Source organism: Artemia franciscana, chromosome 11, assembly GCF_032884065.1.
Source record: "Artemia franciscana chromosome 11, ASM3288406v1, whole genome shotgun sequence".
Taxonomy (NCBI): Eukaryota; Metazoa; Arthropoda; class Branchiopoda; order Anostraca; family Artemiidae; genus Artemia; species Artemia franciscana.
In genome coordinates this window covers 33,360,358-33,380,281 of record NC_088873.1, presented here as the reverse complement: position 1 = coordinate 33,380,281, position 19,924 = coordinate 33,360,358, and the positions used below count along the sequence as shown (strand labels likewise).

General features: G+C 32.7%; 1 protein-coding gene and 1 long non-coding RNA gene across 2 annotated transcripts; one reads left to right on the top strand and one right to left on the bottom strand.

Annotated features, from left to right (window-relative positions):
* Positions 1 to 231: 231 nt before the first annotated feature.
* On the bottom strand, positions 232 to 19,690 carry LOC136033119 (uncharacterized). The gene is made up of 4 exons (XM_065713750.1): positions 19,244 to 19,690; positions 15,425 to 15,532; positions 5,122 to 5,258; positions 232 to 985 (listed from the first exon to the last, which is right to left on the bottom strand). Exons 2-4 carry the CDS (start codon positions 15,516 to 15,518, stop codon positions 908 to 910), a joined length of 309 nt encoding a protein of 102 aa, XP_065569822.1. The 5' UTR covers positions 15,519 to 15,532; positions 19,244 to 19,690; the 3' UTR covers positions 232 to 907.
* LOC136033120 (uncharacterized) lies at positions 2,019 to 11,931 on the top strand. The gene is made up of 2 exons (XR_010618861.1): positions 2,019 to 3,936; positions 11,761 to 11,931. It is a non-coding gene; the product is annotated as an uncharacterized LOC136033120 (long non-coding RNA).
* Positions 19,691 to 19,924: the final 234 nt, after the last annotated feature.

Genomic DNA, 19,924 nt, shown 5'->3' with positions numbered 1-19,924 from the left:
AATAATGCTATCAAAACTCTAAAAAAAGATTTTAGCAGCCTAATCGATTTTGGATTACTTTACTAAATTTTGAATTTATTTTATTTTTGGATTCTGGCATTTCATGTGTTGAAGAGTTATGAACTCCTTGCGTCTTCAAGTATAGTTCTCTTTAATTAGTAACAGTTATGTATTTAACGATAAAATATTTTATAAGAATGTTAATTTAGTTAATTTATATACTCAAATCATTTAAAACCTGCAAAACTATGGGGAAGCAGCTGAAGGCCCCCTCCTCACTGTCTGCTTTTGTGGGTATACTCGGAAAAGCCAAGGAAGGCTAGATTGTTTGTGACGTTAGCCAAGAGAAGAGTAATTTTTGTTATTTACCGAGATTTATCAAGTCCTCGTTCTGGTTCAAGTTTTTCGTTCTCACTAGTATGAATTCGTGGTCAGTATTAAGTTGGCAGCAATATTTTCATACTACAGTATCTAATTAGTAATTCAAGTTGTATTCTTAAAGTTTTGGTGAACATGTGACCTCAGCATTCCTATTTTCAAACCATCTTTTACAAATTTGTCATGTAGAAAGAAGAACAAGAAAAAAATATTGAAACCAGAGTTGAGATGTTAAAATAAATTTTTGAATCATAATTTCACGGTTTTCAAAGACACGTCTTGACCAGTCTTGTTCTTTTCAAGCAAAAACAAATTTTCCATTCTTTCCAGATCAGAATATGTATCTAATAGTTTCTTCTAAAGTAAAATGTCTCCGTGATCAGATGAGGATGGTCACCCACTGCATTCATGCTCCAGTCAGCATTCGTGATAGGTCCAATGGATGAAATACTGCTTGTATTTTAATTTTATAGGCTGGTCAAAAACAACGAAGAATGTTTATGACTGCAAAATACAAGCAGTTTTTTTTTCACTGAAACCAGCCGAAGAGGAGCGAATAAAAGAAGTTATATTTCCATGCTTTGTACGTGGAAGTGAGCGAGGAAGCCTAAAAATCAATTTAGATTTTTAAAATGTAGAAATTTGGCCAAAGAGAAGAGGGATTAGAAAGAAATCAAGAAGAACCTGGGGAATGCCCAAATGGGGGCAATTGTGTAATAAGAAAAAAGAGTTTTTATCGCTATTGAAGAAAGCGTAGAGTAAAATACTTACGCAACAAATGCGAATTTACTAAATGCAAATGCAATCCTCAGGTTTATCTTGATTAAGTTTATTATTTGAGTTAAATTTGTTTATTTTAAATTTATTGCTGTTTAAATAGTTTTTTTTAACTTTAACAAAATTTTGCTTATGGCAAATGCTTAGTGTTTTACTTAATGACTGTTTGAAATTTGCAACAGGATAGCTCTTTCAGGTTTATTCTACTTCAAGCTGAATTTAATAGGATTTTCTGCTTATTTACGAAAAACTTTGTGTTTTGATCCGACTCTGTTTTAAGGAGTTCCTAGCTACGGCTGCAACCCGGACATATTATCGAAAAGTCATCCATTGGAAATTTACAACGAATTTTGAATGGTTGTATATCATACCAGGAACAACATATATGATTTTTGTGCACTTTTAAATTTCTTGACTGCAGACAGGGGCTAGGATTTTTTTTTAGGTAGGTAATTTTATTCAAAAACAATACTTTCATTCATCAGCTAATTTTTTACCCAGCAAAACATCAGTTAAATTTTTAACCCCTGGTCCTGGAAAAGAAGGAATATTGGTTTCTTCAACGTTTACTATGAATCTTACTATTCATTTCTAATTCTTAACAGTTCAATTTAATGTCTTGGCTCTTTCATTTTCTTTAAAAAAATTGTCCATGTTTCTATGTTATTTGTATGTTCGAAATAAAAATGTATCTTAATTTCATGGATCTTCAATTTTCTATGGTATTCGTATGTTATTGTCTACGTTTTTATATTATTCATTTGTTTGACCAAAAATTCATTCTGATTTCTTGGCTCTTTAATTTAGTTTAAACAATTATTTTTTTAATTTCTGTTATTTTGAAGTTATGACAACAATTTCTTTTGGTTTTATGAACCGAACTTTTGAATATTCGTCTGGTATTTTAGAAAAGCATATAAAGGATCCTACTGTTTTATTTTCAATATTCCACTGCTCCAGAAAAGATACCAGTAGTTTTTCCCTACAATAGCCTTATGCAAGATCATCTCCCATGAGTTGACATTTTTCAGGCACCTTGCTTCCTGCAAGGGGCCATTGGAAAACTATCACGTAATCTCACTTTTCACTACAATTTGCAAAGTATTTATAATATTTCTGGGTTCTTGATTGGGCATTTTTTTTTAGCACTTTGAAGTTGATTTGTGAATATTCGTCTGGTATTTTAGAAACGCATATAGGGAGAAATAGGAAATAGATTAAGGGATGGGCCTTACAGTTGGCCTATGTGTGGAGAGATGGATGAGTTTTTGTATCATTTTCTAAGAGAATGTAGGGAGTTGAAGGAATTGCGCTTGGAAATTTTTGGTTGGGAGGTCAGGGGAGGATTTTATTTTAGAAATTTTGAGAAGTATCTGTTACTTAAATATAAACAATATTGGAAAGTTCGTCTGTGTAGGTATGAGGTATCCACATAATTTTCTTAAATAATTAGTTTTAGTATTTTTTCAGTATCCACATAATTTTCTTAAATAATTAGTTTTAGTGTTTTTTCAGTCTATGTTTTGTTTCTATATTTCTTCTTTTTTTTTGTGTATATCACCATGGCCTAAATGGGCTTTCGTATGAAAAAATCTATCGATTTATCTATCTATCTATAAAGGATCCTACTCTTTGTTTTTCATTGAGGTGTTTTTCATAGAGGTATGTGCTCCAGAAAAGATACCTCTAGTTTCGCCCTAAAATAGCTTTATGCAAGATTATTTACCATGAGTTGATATTTCTCAGACACTTTGTTTCCTTCAAGGGGCTAACGGAAAAATATCACACACGCTCGTACTTTTCTCTACGATCTGCAAAGTATTTATAGGATTTCTGGGTTCTTGATCGAGTTTTTTTTTATTTTTTCAAGTCGACCTGTGATTATTTGTGTGGTATTTTAGAAACGTATATAAAGCATCCTCCTGTTTTTCTTCCTGTTTCATTATTCCACTACTCCAGAAAAGATACCTCTAGTTTATCCCTAAAATAGCTTTATGCAGGATCACCTCACATGACTTGACATTATTAAGACGACTTGCTTCCTTCAAGGAGCCGACGGAAGATTTTTGTTCAAGCATCAGTCGACCTTCTAGAACCGCATGAATTAATGAAAATAAAGTTGTTAGTTTTCTAAATAACTATATAAGTAATGAGTATTAATTATTTTCTCAGGATATACCTCTCTAAACCACCTATCAAGTCAGAAATCATCAATTCATTCAAAGAGGCTATTGACAAGGTTAGAAAAAAGTTGAAAAAACTGGGATATAGTGTAAACCTAAGAATAATGGTACCTCACATATAAAGTGGTTACGGGATACTTAACAACTCCATATATCCCACTTAGGACCGTCAGATGTCTAAAACCCTAGATAGGGCAGGATATTCCATCTTGCTGAAAAGTGTAATTAAAAGAGCACAAGTGCACTCTAGCGTCGGAGCCATAAGCCGGGAGTGCACTTACAAGTTCATTTCGTAAATGGTAAAAGTAGAAAAGCTTCGGTTTGAACTTGATGTTCTTAACGGATGATTCTAGGTAGCCTAATTAATTTACCTCTTTCAGGTTTATTCTACTTCAAGCTGAATTTAACAGAATTTTCTTTTTATGTACGAAAAACTTTTCAACTGGTATTTATATAGGCTGTGCTCAGAGGACTGAAGCTTATTCTGCCGGAACGTACTCTTTGTACGATATATTTTGCAATAATCTACCCGACACCAGAAATTGAGCCCCTGTGTTCAAGGACAAAGGATTTTCAGTCTAGCGTGCTAACCACTTGGGTAATGTTAAAATTTCAACTTTATTCTAGGCAAAATGTTGCATTAGCATTTCACACCACATCTCAGTTTCAGAGCAATGAAAAGCTCCATTATTTTCCCAACTTAATAATTTGATACATAAAGCTTTTGATAGAAGTATTTTCTTGATATATATATACTTATATATATATATATATATATATATATATATATATATATATATATATATATATGTATGTATGTATATATATATGCATATATGTAATCATTTTCTTATGTATATACTTTTCTAATAAGTATTTTGAAAAAATTAAAGGCTTCAACAGCGACCCAGAACCCAAAGGCGCGAGCAAAAGTCCTGGAAAGCTGCATGGAAAAAAAAAACAAGAACAGAAACAAGCTGCCATTAAGCCACGCACAATGAGACCTTAATGCATAAAAAGATTAATATTCTTCTACAGAGTTTCTTTGAGACATTCAATTTATCTAAACAGATCAAGTAAGGTAATACAGGCGAACACTCAATGCCAAACACTCAGCACTAGAATACCAACTATTTGGGTTAACAAATTATTTCAACATCTGCCTTTCACAAATTATCATTAGCAAATTGTGCAAAATTATGCTAGTTAAAAAAAGTTAGAAATTAGGATTCGAATGTTTAAAATCGCGTGCAAATTTCTTATGTTTTCTTAGCTAATAATTTGTCAGATTTGTTTCAGTCTTGTTCAGTCATCCATCTTGCCACAATTACTCCATTTTAGCTCTAAACAATAAGACAAGGTTTCAATATTCGGCATACTACCCTGATTGCCTGGAGACCATTGGATTTTAAACTTAAAATTCTCAAAAAGTGTTAATGGTTTTAAAACAATTCTTTATAAAAAAAACTCATTTGTTTTTATAATTTTGTATGTGTGGTAATTATTAATATCAATAAGTGTAGTGCTCAGTTTTATTCTTGGCATTTGCGCATTATAAATGTTTTGTTGTTAAATTGTGTGGTAATTAAATAGTATTTATATTTTATCAAGTTATTCTTTGAAGTAGATCAAACTTGCTCAAATTATCAGTTTGAATCATACAAGAATGAATAAAATATGCTGATGAATAAACATACGTTAAAAAATATAAATTAATAAGTTATTTATGAAAATATAAATACCTTACACCTAAAGAATAAACTTAAGAATTAATAAAATATACCTCAGTATTAGCGTCGTCGATGCATTTGAAGCCTTCCATGAGCTTTCTAAAGCTATCCACAGTTTGGTAATTCCGTTCAGTGAATTTAATTTCCACATCCACAAGATTAAATTTCTTACAGAGTTCAGGAAGTTCTCCTATAAACAATCAGCAATAAATGAATGAGGTAATGAAAAATTTGATAGCCTGCAACATTAGAAGATAAGATGGTATGACAGCAACTTTTTTTTATGGTTCAAACTCTGATTAAAATATAACCCAACTGTTGAGGCGCCAAGCAAATATCTACAATAAACTGAAATTTTGTATTTTTCGCTATCAAATTAATAAATAAATCAAACGTATTGTATGCAAGTTTTTGGCATTGGCTCGGAGTCTAGGATTATTGCTGGAAGCTTTGCCCCCTTAAGCAGCCTGGCTATGGCTTGGCATATTACAATCAAAGTTCGTAAGCCAAACTGGCCAGACTTGACAACAAAGAGAGATAAGATTCAACAAAAAACCTCAAACGAGACTACGGCCAGTAGAGAGAAAAGAGATGAAAGACTAAAATAACGCGGATATTTCGGCTGTAGCTAAACTAGGCGTCCTTAGCAAAAGAAAAAAAAGAAAAAAACAGTAAACTAAAAACAAATAAAACCACCACCAATAATAATAAATACAATTGTCACTACTGATCCACGTAGGGAAAGGAAACTATTAGATTTACATCAGTGAGGACATCAAAGCAACTAAGGAAAAATTATGAAAATTGAAACTAAGTTAACTATTCTGTTGCGAAATTATCTTCTCGTTAGCTAATATTGAAGCAACTCTTTTTGTTGGGTAGTCTTGCAACTCTTTTCCAGTAGGTAATCTTGTCCCCTGGTGATTATGTAAAATTTTGATTCTCTTATTGATAATTGGTTCTTTTTTCAAAAGGCAATCATAAATTGGGTCAATATTTAAATGCTCCGTGTCTCTATTTATTGGAAGATTAGCAAACATATGTTTCTTAATCTCTATAGCCTCCCTCGCCCATTGAAAAAACCCCTATCATTATAAATAGCTGTATCCTCATCAAATTGTATAAAATGTTGAGGATGAAAGAATGTATGTTCAGCCAGTGCCAAAACAAAAGTGTCAGGAGGCTTTCTCAATTGTAGAGTTTTTTCTATTGAGTTGCGATGCTCAATAAATTGTTGGTGAGTCCTACCAATATAAAACTTTCCACAAGAACAAGGAATCTTAAACACCCCATTAACTAAATCTCCCTGGGTTAAATCCCTCCCAGAATTAAAGACACTCTAATTTTGAAGCAAGTATCAATGTTATGTTTACGCAAAATTCGTTTAAGCATTTCCCCTAAAATAGGTACATAAGACAAAGAAATGACTTTTCGGCATATTTAATTCTGTTCACTATGAAACTCCTATAACCCTATGGTTATGGTTAATGCGCATATTTTTTATTATTTTACCAATGAATTTAATCGGGTAACTTCTAAAATAAAATATTCCTTAAATACAACAATTCAGAACTTAAAAATTCCTGAGAACAAATTCTGAAAGCTATTCACCAATGCAATCACAACCCTTCGTTTCACAGAAATAGGGTGGCACAAATCAAAGTTCAAATACCTATCACTCTGTGTAGGCTTTCTATATACTGAGAACAGTAAATGGAAATTACTTAGAATCAATATGCTATCAAGAAAAGGTATTTTGTCATTATCTTCAAAGTACACTAATTTTACATTTTTATTAAAACTATCTAAATGTTTATGGAAAACGTCTAAGGACTCTAAATCGTGTTTCCAAATGCAAACCACATCCAAAAATCTGCCCCAGAAACAAGAGGAGAGCCTAAAACTGTGTATAGCGGAGGTTTTAATAGAGTCCATGAAGAGATTTGCTAACAAAGGAGAGAGAGATGCCACACATAGCCAAACCAAACACCTGTTTGTAAAATTCGCCTCTAAAGCCAAAATAAAGAGAATATTCATTTGCAAGGATGACCAACTTCATAATGACTTCAGTATCCAAACTAGCGATGGTCACATCTTCATATCAAATCAAATTGCTTTTGTCATTTAATCCTTAATATATCTTTGGATTTTTTCATATTAAAATTTGAATACATGAAAACCACATCAAAGCTAGAGAGAAATGAATTCTCCTCCAATATGAAAATTTTCAACTAATTGGTAAGATCAGTAGAGTTTTTCAAATACCATTTTTGTGTTCCTAAGAGTGGACGTAATGCCACCAATAATCACTTTCCTAATTTTGCCGATGCGTCACAGAAGACGCCTAGTTTAGATACAGGCGAAATATCCACGTTATTTTAGTCTTTCATCTCTTTTCTCTCTACTGGCGGTAGTCTCATTTGAGGTTTTTTGCTGTTGAATTTTTTCTCTCTTTGTTGTTTATTATCATGTCTGGCTAGTTCGGCTTAAGAACTTTCATTCGTCAAACTTAAGGGCAACAACTAGCCGCTTCTGTCAATTATTATTTTTCTTTGGTAAAAAAACACGCAAATTTTCTTAAAAAATTGCAAGAAGAAATCAGTGATTTCTAAATCTTTTAGAATCAATGCCCATTTTGGTATACTGAAAATGAATCAAAATTAAAAAAGAAATTCAGCCTCATGGCTTTCAATCACGTGACTTCCGAATAAAAACAAAGACGTTTTAAGATGTCCAAAAACTTAAATTTTGTCGAAAGCCTTTTTAAGAATAACCTTCGATCTGACATGTTTCTGAGAATTAAGGAAGTGGCTGTTAGATCTTTTCACCATGGTTTCTATTTCTCAAAAAGTTCGTTTGGTTCAATAGACTTTTGTCCGGGGGAGGGGCTGCAAGTTACAAACTTTGACCATTGTTTACATGTAGTAATGGTTATTGGGAAGTGTATAGACGTTAAGTGGGACTTTTTTGCGTTGAGGAGGGATCGGGAGCAGTGAGTTATATAGGAGGATATCTCCATGGATAAATTTATCACAAGGGAAGAAAATTTGCAAGAAGGGGTTGCAGGGCTTTGCACGGATAGAAAATCACAATAATATTCAAATCTGCCTGTTAAATTCTAGCGATGAGTTTCAAGGCCTTACTGAAATAATAGAACTTTGTGGAACGTATAAATGTGCATAAATCTGACGTTTCAAAGGAAAAATCTGGACTCTCTTTAGCTCTTGCTGATCCAGATCTTCCTTTAGTGTTACAAATATAATCTTTGAGGGATTTGGTAGATCTTTATTTTACAGGTATTCACTCATAAAAGTGATAAAAAACCAACTAGATCCTATCTATCACGCCCATTTATATGCATGAGTTGACACTTTTTTTTAAATCTAATTATATAAAAAGGATTTTTTTTTCTTAAATCTGTTTTTTATGAAAACCTCACGCAGTCCCGTTTGATCAGCACAGTCCTTAATATGTATTTTTAATTCAATCCCCAAAATACACAAAATCGCATTTAGCCACATTTTGATCTCCGAGGGGGGGGGGGATTTTCTGGAAAAATATTAGGCCCAGTTTTATCCTAGATCTCTCCTTTCATCCTCCATACGTGGGCTTTTACTTAAACATAACTGCATGTGGCATCTATTGTATAATTTCACGCTACTCAATTAGAGTATTCGAATAAACCGTGAGCATATTTCAATCCAAGTTAAAACTAAATCAATCATTGGTAATTTCTCATATTCGAACAAAATAATCTTCAAAAAATATTTATTCATCTATTAACAATTTTTACTAGCAATTGCTCCTCACTTTAAACTAGCGTTAAAACTATTCTAAAACATTAAAACCTATATTTAAAATGCTTCGAAATATCTAAACTGCTTTGAATGTGCTAGATCGTTAAAAAGCATTCAACCGGAGAAAAGTCTTATCAGCGCTGTTCTGTATTCTACTCTTTTGAATTCCTTAAGTGTTCAATTTTCTCTTAATATAGACTTTAAGTACAGACATGTTTTCTTTTACGTATGGAAATTTCAAATAACCCAGAACACGTATACTGTGTAATGCAACTCTTCTATTACTTCCTTAAAGGGGTTTAACGCTATATGTAATTACCGCTCTTGTGGGTATTGCTCTTGTAAGTGTTTTCCTTAATTACCTAAATCTTAATTTGCGATTACACCATTTTGTTGTTACAGCCCAATTTTTTATTACAGCACATATCACCGATCCCAAAATAATGTTGTCATTATTTTTATAGGTTATTCACTTAAAATGATCATTTCTTACTCATTTTGCTTTACTTCTGTCGAGATTAATATTAATATAATGGTCTCCAGCACTAATAATAAATTAAAAACTTAAAATATGGATTTATAACATCTCGGCACCAACATTATAAATGGAAAAACACACTCAATACTATTAGAACCAAGTATGAATTGTTTTTGTCAAATTATTATGCTTAATTATGCTGCATAATTATTTTGATCCTTGTTTTTATCATTAAAGTAATTTAACAATTGATTCGAAGTGTAGTTAAACTTGAAACACAACAAATTCAACAATCGGACGAAAATATAAGATTTCGCACTTAAATTGTCACTTTCGATTGATTTGCCTGGTATAATAACTGCTCTTTGGTTAGGGTTTAATCTTCACAATCTATTTTCAACAGATATATTCACGTCCTGATACCCTTATATAACTAATTCGATTCGAAAGTTTGTTAATTAATTGTGTACTCAATTCAGGTAATAAGTTTTATCGATATTATAATTTTTTCCCCTCTTAAGCTGTGATTGTTCTCCTTTTTTTGGCGGGGGGGGGGGCTTATTTATCAAATTATAAAGTGTGGGGTCAAGCTATAAATAAGTGTACACACAAATGGTCGTAAAACCAGAGGGAGACCCTCGGGTGGACTTGATTGCCTAGTTAAACGATCCTTGCCTGTCACTGCTGTATTGTACTACTCTAATTTTTTGGCTATTAGAATTAATAATCTTGTATTGGTAAATGTTTACTTTCCTCTTAACAAAAATTCACTGTCTTCTCTGATGAACTTTGCGACAGTGTGCTCCTCCATCAGCAGTCTGATCAAAAATATTGAAATTCATGGGTAAGATTGGGTTCTAATGGGCGACTTCAAATGTGATTTATGTAATTAGTCAACCCGCACTGAACTTATTTTAGATTCTTTACCTGCTGTTTTCTATATTGTCCCGAAAGATACTAGACACACGTACACTCATAACGGTAGAACTCTGCACAATATTGACCATAGTGTAGGCTCTGCTACAGTGTCTTCCTTGGATGTACATGTGGACGAGGATGAGCGTGATTACGACCATATCCCCATATTCTTAGCCTCTCCATTTCCTTTCACAATCCCGGTTGCCCTAGCTGGTAGCAAGCTTGATAAGAAGCGATGCTATAACAGTGAATTGAAGAAATTGACATTCCATTATACATTTCCACCTTTGCTGCTTTCCTCTTAAAGCATTTTCACTTAAATATTCTCTAAAGGCGAACTATGTAATAAGTCAAGCCGAGTCTTTACCTGCTGTTTTCTGTATTGTCGCAAAAGATGCTTGACACACGTACACTCATAACGGTGGAACTCTGCACAATATTGTTCATAGTGTAGACCTTGCTACAGTGTCTTCCTTGGATGTAAATGTGGATGAGGATAAGCGTGATTGCGACCATCTTCCGATATTCTCAAGCCTCTCCATTTCCTTTTCACAATCCCGGTCGCCCTAACTCGCAGCAAGCTTGATAAGAAGTGGTGCTATAAAAGTGAATAGTAGAAATTGATATTCCATTATACATTTCCACCCTTGCTGCTCTCCTCTCAAAGCATTTTCACTTAAAATTTTCGCTTAAAGCAACCCCCTCCCCGCCGTAGAATGATTTCCTCTTCATTTGGACTAATTTCCCATTTTCTAAGTTTAGTTGACTATTTTAAGAAATTTAATTTTTTCCCAAGGTTTGTTTATTGTTTATTAATGTTTTAAATTTACTTATATTATCCTTCACCGTGGAATTGCTATTGATTTATATCTACAGTACGATATTCTTTTATGTTCTATTATTTTTTGTTCCTGCACCCAGAACTATGGTACTTAAAGTAATATTCAATGATCATGTTAACGTTAAAGTTTATTGGGTTAAAGCGTATATTGCCACACATAAGATTAATATAATGCACTTTAACATAATTACAAATTTATACTGTGAATACCAAGTTACGATTGCGTTTTTCTAATTGAAACCTTTTTCTTATTCGTATTGTTACGATATTCTTTATAGACCACGCATCCTAGGCAGTTGATTTTTTAGTTCATTTCAACCAGATTATTCTATGCCACCCACACGAGTGACAAAACGGCACTCTAGTGACACAATTGCCCCCCTTTCGGCATTTCCCACGATCTTCTGGATTTCTTTACGGCAGGCCTGACAAAATTTTGCTTCTAGTGCTTTTCTCTCTCTAGGTAGATGTCGTTGATTATTGAAAATTATTTATTTGCCATAAACAAAATTTTATTTATGTTATGAAAAAAACATTGACAAAATGACAAATTAAAGAAAATTCAAAAATAAACTTAATCAAGAGACTGGATGAGAGACGCGAAAATAGCTGCGGAAATATATATAAACTCTAAGCAATTTATACGTTGATTTTCCAGTTCATACATTTGAAGAATTTTATGGTATGCCACCTACATGGTTGAGAAAAATGCACTCTTTAATGACACAATTGTCCCCATTTGGGCATTTTCCAGGATCATCGTTTCTAGTAGTGGCTATGTTTATTAATTGATTTTGTTTTTGTGAATTTAATAAAGCTTCTCTCTCTAGGAGTTTTAATGTTTTATATATTCTTATATTTTCTTCTTATATTTTAGAATATTTTTATATATATTTTATAAAATATATATTTTATTATATTTCTTCTTATATATTCTTATATTTATCATTCTTATATTTTCTTTCACTGCGGAATTGATTTCCGCATTGTAATTTCGCATTGATTTCCGCAGTAAGCTACTGAAATATTAGCAGGCTACCATACCATCGTCGATAGATTATAAGCTCAATTACAAGCTATTGCTTATAATTTTACAAGCTATTACAATTTTGCAAAGCTATTACAGCAATTACAAGCTATTGCTTATAATTATAATTCACTATGTTTTTTACTAATTCTACCACCTATTAGATTTCACAGATTTCAATGTCATCTAGTTTCTTTGCAGAATCATGGTTGAAGCATTAGCTACAACCTAGTAAAGAGCGAACCATTGACGACCAGAGCCCATTGTTACTAAAAGTTAAAAAACGTTAAAACGGTCTTTTTTTTCTTCTTCTTTGTTTTCCAAGCCTAGTGGGTCACTAGAACATCATAGAGAGATGCTTAAGAGCTCATTCAAAAGCTATTTCTCGTATCTACGTGGTTTATATAAATTCCACCATCCGCAAGTGTCATATGGCACGAAAAAGGGTGGGGCTAGCGGGCTGCCAGAACATCGTAGATAGATTTTTGCCAGACTGTAAAAGACATTCAACAGTCTCTGTGTGTCCTTCCTGAGCTGCAACATGAAGTGGACGTTCACCTTCTACATTTTTTATATTAAGATCAGTCCCAGACTGTAAAAGACATTCAACAGTCTCTGTGTGTCCTTCCTGAGCTGCTAAATAAAGGGGAGTTTCACCATAATTATTTCTTATATTAACATCTGCACCAGACTGTATAAGACATTCAACAGTTTGCTTGTGTCCTTTCCGAGCAGCTAAATAAAGGGGAGTTTCACCATAATTGTTTCTTATATTAACATCAGCGCCAGACTTTAAAAGACATTGAACAGTCTCTGTGTGACCTTCCTGAGCTGCAACATGAAGTGGACTTGCACCTATCTCATTTTTTATATTAAGATCAGCGCCAGACTGTATAAGACATTCAACAGTCTCTGTGTGTCCTTCCATAGCTGCTAAATAAAGGAGAGTTTCACCATAATCATTTCTTATATTACCATCAGCGCCAGACTTTAAAAGACGTTCAACAGCCTGTGTGTTTCCTTTTGAAGCTGCTAAATAAAGTAATCTTTCAAATGGAATGGGCATGTTATTTTATTATTTTTCTGTAATTTAAATGGATATGAGCCGCTATTTCATATCATTGCTAATATATAGGGATGATGACGTCATGACTCCTGCACTCGTATGATGTGCATGCCCTCCGTAATGATTTTAACTAAATTACATCATTAGCCTAGGTTACGGGTAACACAGGAGCATTACATCATACCATTTAAATTGATGAACAAACTGTTATTGTTGTATTGAGCACTATGGTCACATATCAGTATACTCATTAGAATTCCTATTAGTTTTGATAAATGTGGTAACGATTATGATCTGAAAAGTGAGGTTTTCTAATGAAGATACTCTTTCTAAAATATTTAAATTAAAGATTTTGTGATGTTGTATTTAAAATTTACTACTCTGACACCTTGCTTTAGAGTTTGGAACTAATTGTTTTGTTTGCTAATTGATTTTGTTGTTGTGAATTTAATAAAGCTTCTCTCTCTCTAGGAGTTCATTAATGTTTTATATATTCATTCTTATATTTTCTTTCACCTGCGGAATTGCTATTGATCTAAATCTACAGTACGATGTTCTTTTGTGTTCTTTTATTTTTCGTTCCTGCACCCAGAACCATGGTATTCAAAATAGTATTCACTGAGCATGTTAACGTTACAGTTTATTGAGTTAAAGCTTATATTGCTACACATAATATTAATATAATGTTCTTGAACATAATTACAAATATATAATGTGAATACCAAGTTACAATTGTGGTTTTCTTATTGAAACTTTCTTCTTTATCGTATTGGTATGATATTCTTTATAGACCACGCATCACAGGCAGTTGATTTTTTATTTCATTTTAACTTGTTTATTCTATGCCACCTACATGAGTGACCCAAATGGCACTCTCTAATGACAGAATTGTCCCCCTTTCGGCATTTCCCAGGATTTTCTGGATTTCTTTCAAGTCATTTACTGCAGTTCTGATGAAATGTGCTTCTAGTGCCTTTCTATCCTTTCCAAGGACAGAACAAGGATATATCACTATTTATTCTTTAGGATCATCTTGATTTTGTTGTTGTGATAAAGCTTCTCTAGAACCAAATCTCTGGTACGACGAGCCAAAATTTATTTCTAATTTACCTCTTTCATTTCTACATAAAATACTATAAACTTCCCATATAAGCTGCTTATATTTTGCAGTCTTCAGAATCTGCTTGATAGTATTGTTTTTGAATAAAGTTACCTACCGAAAAAAGAAACTTAGCCCCTGCTCCAGACAATGAACATTGCATGAGCATCGTATGAATGTACATTTGCTGCTTAAGAATTCCTTTCTCTGTCACCTACAATGGCGACAAAAATCTCTCTTTGATGATACAATTGTCCCAATTTGGAAATTCCCCAGGATCATTTTGATTTTGTTGCAATAAATCTTCTCTATAGCCAAATTTTTTGCAGGATACAAATTTTTTTTTATAATTTCCTCTTTCATTTCCACAAATAAAACATGGAAATACAACAAATTCCTTTTTAGGCTCCTCTTCAACTGGCTTGAGTGCCAAAAACTGCTTACATTTTGTAGTCGTCAGAATCGTTGAAAGTATTGTTTTTGAATAAAGTTATATATCTAAAAAAAAACCTAGCCCCTGTCTGCAGTCAAGAAATTTAAAATTGCTCAAAAATCCTATATGTTGTTCATGGTATGATATACTTTCGTCTACAATTCATTAGAAAATTCCAACGGATGATTTTTCGATAATATGTCAGGGTTGAAGCCGTAGCTAGCAACTCCCTAAAACTGAGTCGGATCAAAACACAAAGTTTTTCGTAAATAAACAGAAAACCCTATTAAAGTCAGCTTAAGTACCTGAAATAGCTATCCTGTTGCAAATTTAAAACAGTCATTAAGACAAATAGTAAGCATTTGCCATAAGCAAAATTTTATTAATGTTATAAAAAAACCAATTAAGCAGCAATAAATTTAACTTAAAATAAACAAATTTAACTCAAATAATAAACTTAATCAAGATGAAACTGAGGATTGCATTTGCATTTTGTAAATTCGCATTTGTTGCGTAAGTTTTTTACTCTACGCTTTCCAATAGCGACAAAAAGTCCTTTCTCTTATTACAAAACTGCCACCATTTGGGCATTCCCCAAGTTCTTCTTGATTTCTTTCTAATGCCTCTTCTCTTTAGCCAAATTTATTACAGGAATAACAAAAATTGATTTTAGGCGTCCTCACTCACTCCCACATACCAAACATGGAAATATAACTTCTTTTATTCGCTTGTCTTTGGTGGGCTTCAGTGACAAAAGCGGCTTGTATTTTGCAGTCATATAAAGTCTTCATTGTTTTTGCCCAGCCTATAAAATTAAAATGTAGGTAGTATTTAATCCATGTGACCTATTATTGGTACAGACTGGAATATGAATACAGTGAAAATGAATTTCTTCTAAAGGCACATTCCTTTGTTCTTAGCTTTTGTTTTGACTGATCCTGATTCTTTCTTGCTCGCTGCCACTCGTCTTTTAATCGCAAATATTTTGCTCTTTAATTTCCGTTTTGAATCGTAGTAACTGTTGTTTTGACAAGTATTATTTCCAAACATTAATTTATTCTTTTTTATATATTGTTACTTCAGATATTATTTTAATGCCCTTTACTCTAGCTAATCGAATTAATTTGTCACATTTCATGGTCTAGTTTGTTCATTTTCACTCGTGAAATTACGATCTTCTGGTCGTTTTTGTCCTGTCTCTTTTGCTGTTCTATTTTGTTGATTTTTAGCAATTGTTCATTTTCATTTTCGTCCTCCAGGTATTATGGAACTGCTTTAAACACCTTCCCTGTTCATCACTTCGAGTTTTGATTCGTTCTGATCCTCGTATTTGCATATCTTGTAACTGCACATTTCTTTGTTCTGCACTTCTGTTTTGGACTCGTTGTAATTTTTGCTCCCGCTTATCTAATAATCGAATATTTGAATGTTCTTCTCTTTTGCTGTGAACCCGTTGTAATTTGTGGATTTCTCAATAAATATTAATTTGTGGTTTTTTCCTCTTGTTATTATGAAACTGATGAAAATATCTTTCCTAAATATGCTCACTATGCTTAACATTTTACACTCAGATATGTTTGTTGTGAATTTCTGGCTAAATTAAAACTATTAATGAAAGCAATATTATCGTTACACAAGCATTATTAAAAATCGTCATATTTTCCCGAAAGTCGCATTGGATCCTACGATAGTTGGTTTGTTGTATATATATTCTATCAATAATTTTTTCATTCAATTTTATACAAAGATGTTATACAAGGAGATCTATGGTTTGGCGACGGTCAACTAGGAACTTCAATGCTGATTATTTTTGCGCAAAGCATTGTAGCTAGTTTTCTTTCTTTTTTTAAATTCTCTGACTTGTCGTTTTGCTTCAATTTTGTCTCGCTTTAATTCACTTGCCTCATTCTAATTACAACACCTCCTCATTCCATTTTAGTTCTTGTATGTGACATAGAAATAATCCCTTCGAAAAGCCGAATCTTGTCTTTTCAAACGTGATCCCAATACTGGGCCTTCAGGACGCTATAAGGAGTTTGATCTTTTCTCTAATAACAGAAAGCACAAAAAATAAATGAAAATTGACCTTGTAAGAAAATTGAGACAAGTAAAACTAATTTTTCATGAAAATTCAAATTTAGAACACGGCAAGCTTCAAGATTAGGGCCCGACGGTTAATATATCAGCCGGTCAATATTTAGGTCAATGTTATTATCGGATAACGGAGAAACAGGTAAACCAAATGAAGTTCTTGTCTTGACAGTAAAAATATTTTAAGCCGGTTTAGTTACATGAACAGAAATATAGAAAAGTATGATTAGAAAAGTTGAAGATATAGATAGATATTCAATATTCAAAACCATAATTTACATTGTTATTAAATGGTTTCTTACTGACAAATCCATGCTAGGCACAATGGATACAGGGATGCAGCTAGGGTTTAAAGTTTGAAGGAGGGATCTAATAATCACATATCTTTTCCCATATAATTTACTATGCCACCCTGTGAAATTATGGCTCCTGGAAATGGGAAACTAATTTTTTATTTAATAGTATTTTAGCCTGCTCTTGTATAAAGTTGTTCCTTTGGGGGTTAAAAGTGCCACTTCCATAGCTACAATTTAACTGTGTAGCATAATGTATTAATTTCACATGCCTACCGGCAAACAGACATAAAAGTTGAGGTGTGCCCTCAAGAGCCTTGGCAAGGTCTTTACTAGGGGGGGGGGGTTAAATTCTTAAATACATGACACATTTGAAAACAAATCTACAAAAAATTTAAGAATTAGCCAAAGGAATAAATGATTTTAGAATCCAGAAAACTAGAAGTTTGACTTTTGATTTTTCCTACTGAATTATTATTTTCTTTTTAAGAGAGAGAGGGAGAGAATTTATTTTAAAAAATCAGAAAGAAATACAAAGAAGAAAAATTTGCCAAAAAGCCTAATGGCTTGTGCGGCCATTCTCGAAACTACAAAACAAATTAATTATCAATGGATTCCCCTAAAAAGCAAAAATAAGCAAAACAAAAAAAGCAAAAAAAGTCACCGCTTGAGATCCTGTACTACACTAGCCTAATATAACAACACTCTTATGCACTATTTCCCTACTTTATCTATATATAAAGAAATAAGAATTATAAATCATAAATAACAAAACAATGGTCCCTAAGCAATCCACAAAAAGTCGGCCTATCAGTCTCTTAAACTACATCATAACAAAGGTGTTCCCATATAGAAGCACGAACATGTTGAATGGAAAATGTAGTTCTTGTAGAATTTTTAATCAGTTTTGAAATCGCTGACAAATTCCTTGTCTCATATTCAGGCTCATCTGTCTCAAACCTTCAAACCAAATATTCAGGTGCATTTCTGTGCAATATATCAAACATAAATAGAGCCTTATAAAAATGAAAAAGACCTGAAACTGGTAAAATACTAATTTTCTACAACCATCTCTAACTGATATACGATTATCACAACCAAAAAGAACCAGAATCGCGGAATTTTAGAAAGCACGTAATGACTTCAAATGTGTTTGAAAAGTAGATGACCAAACCGAACAAAAATCAATCAAATAAGGGTGGACAATAAAAAAATACACCAATCTAAGTATATTATCTGGGATGTAATATTTCAACCTCCTAAGAATCCCTATATTCCGAGAATTTTAGATTATATACATTTTATATACTTCACAGACGGTATTTCAAGATATTTCACAGGCGGTACACGCGCAATACGGTAAGATCTGACATTTAACTCCTTTAACCAAGGATAATAATCGGGTGGTCTAGAAAAAATTACCCAAAGAGATTTCTGATATTTTACCTTAAGGTGATTAACACTTATCTACTTTTCTTTCCTTGATATACTACCTCTATTCAGTTAATAATCCACTTTCTGTTCTTGCTGCCACCGTAAGACATGTATCATCCGCAAACCGCAATAAAGCTTGATTAGGGTTCCGTTGTATTTGGGCTCTTCCAACATCAAAATACAGTCCACCAAGTGCTAAATATAGGTCATTTACATATATCGTAAACAAAAGTGGTCCCAAGGGGAACCTCTGTGGGACTTCACATCTTAAGTTATGATATATTGATGTACCTTTGATTTCACAAAAAAGGACTCGATCATTAAGAAGCAAACAGTCGGAACACATTCCTGCGTACACAATATCTCAATCTTCTAATTTCTTCAATAAGATCAAATGGTCACAAGTATCAAACGCGTTGGGTTTATTTATAGGGGAATGTCATTTTTAAGACGGTTTATTTTATGGATGTATTAAATACGGGGGTTAAGTGAGTTATTAAGGTAGTGATAAACTGTAGATAATATCTAATATTTTTGACAAGAGAATCATATTAAAGGTGGAACGGGCCTTATTATGTTAACTTCGATGCAGATTCCCTACTGAGCGTTCTAAGGGATTACGAGAATAATACTTGGTATCTGGATACATAAACAAACGTGATATGACAAACAGTTAATTTATTTTAGTGCTTCCATACCATTTTTTCCGATAAATGCACTTCAATAGACTGAGTATACAGACTAGCATAAATTCAGGTTTAAAGATATGTCTATATATTATTTCAAAATACTCTCAAGACTAAAACTTGACTGAGTATCTAAAGCTTTCTGTCCTTACGTATATATTCCGCCCTTTTGCGTTGTATGACCTCCGTCTAAACAAGATATCACGACTCTGTAATATCGCAGGTATTTTCATCTTGATAAGATGTTGGCCTTTTATGGAATTGACAAGACATAGATTCATATATATTCAAATTTATGCAATTAATATTTGTGTTATTTCACAACATTGTTCTTTTCATCTTGATAAGATATCCCTTACTTATGGAGTGCATTTAAATTTATGCCATTCACGACTTGAGCAACAAAAAGTTGCTTAATTCTAAAAGGCTGGCTTTTTTTCATCATATTTATTAACGAATGTATTGAATACTTAAAGAAAGAATGTTTTTTTTCAATATTTCGAAATCGGATTGCAAAATAAATTTTTTGAAATCCATGGATTTTATAGAGGGAATTATAGGGCTGTATTTTACATATCCCAATTCCCGTCGTAGAATGATGTTTTCATCATTCAGACTAATCTCCAATTTTTATGATAGTTTATGTTGAAATTCATTTTTTGAAGTGTGATTTTGTTTTTAAATGTTTTAAAA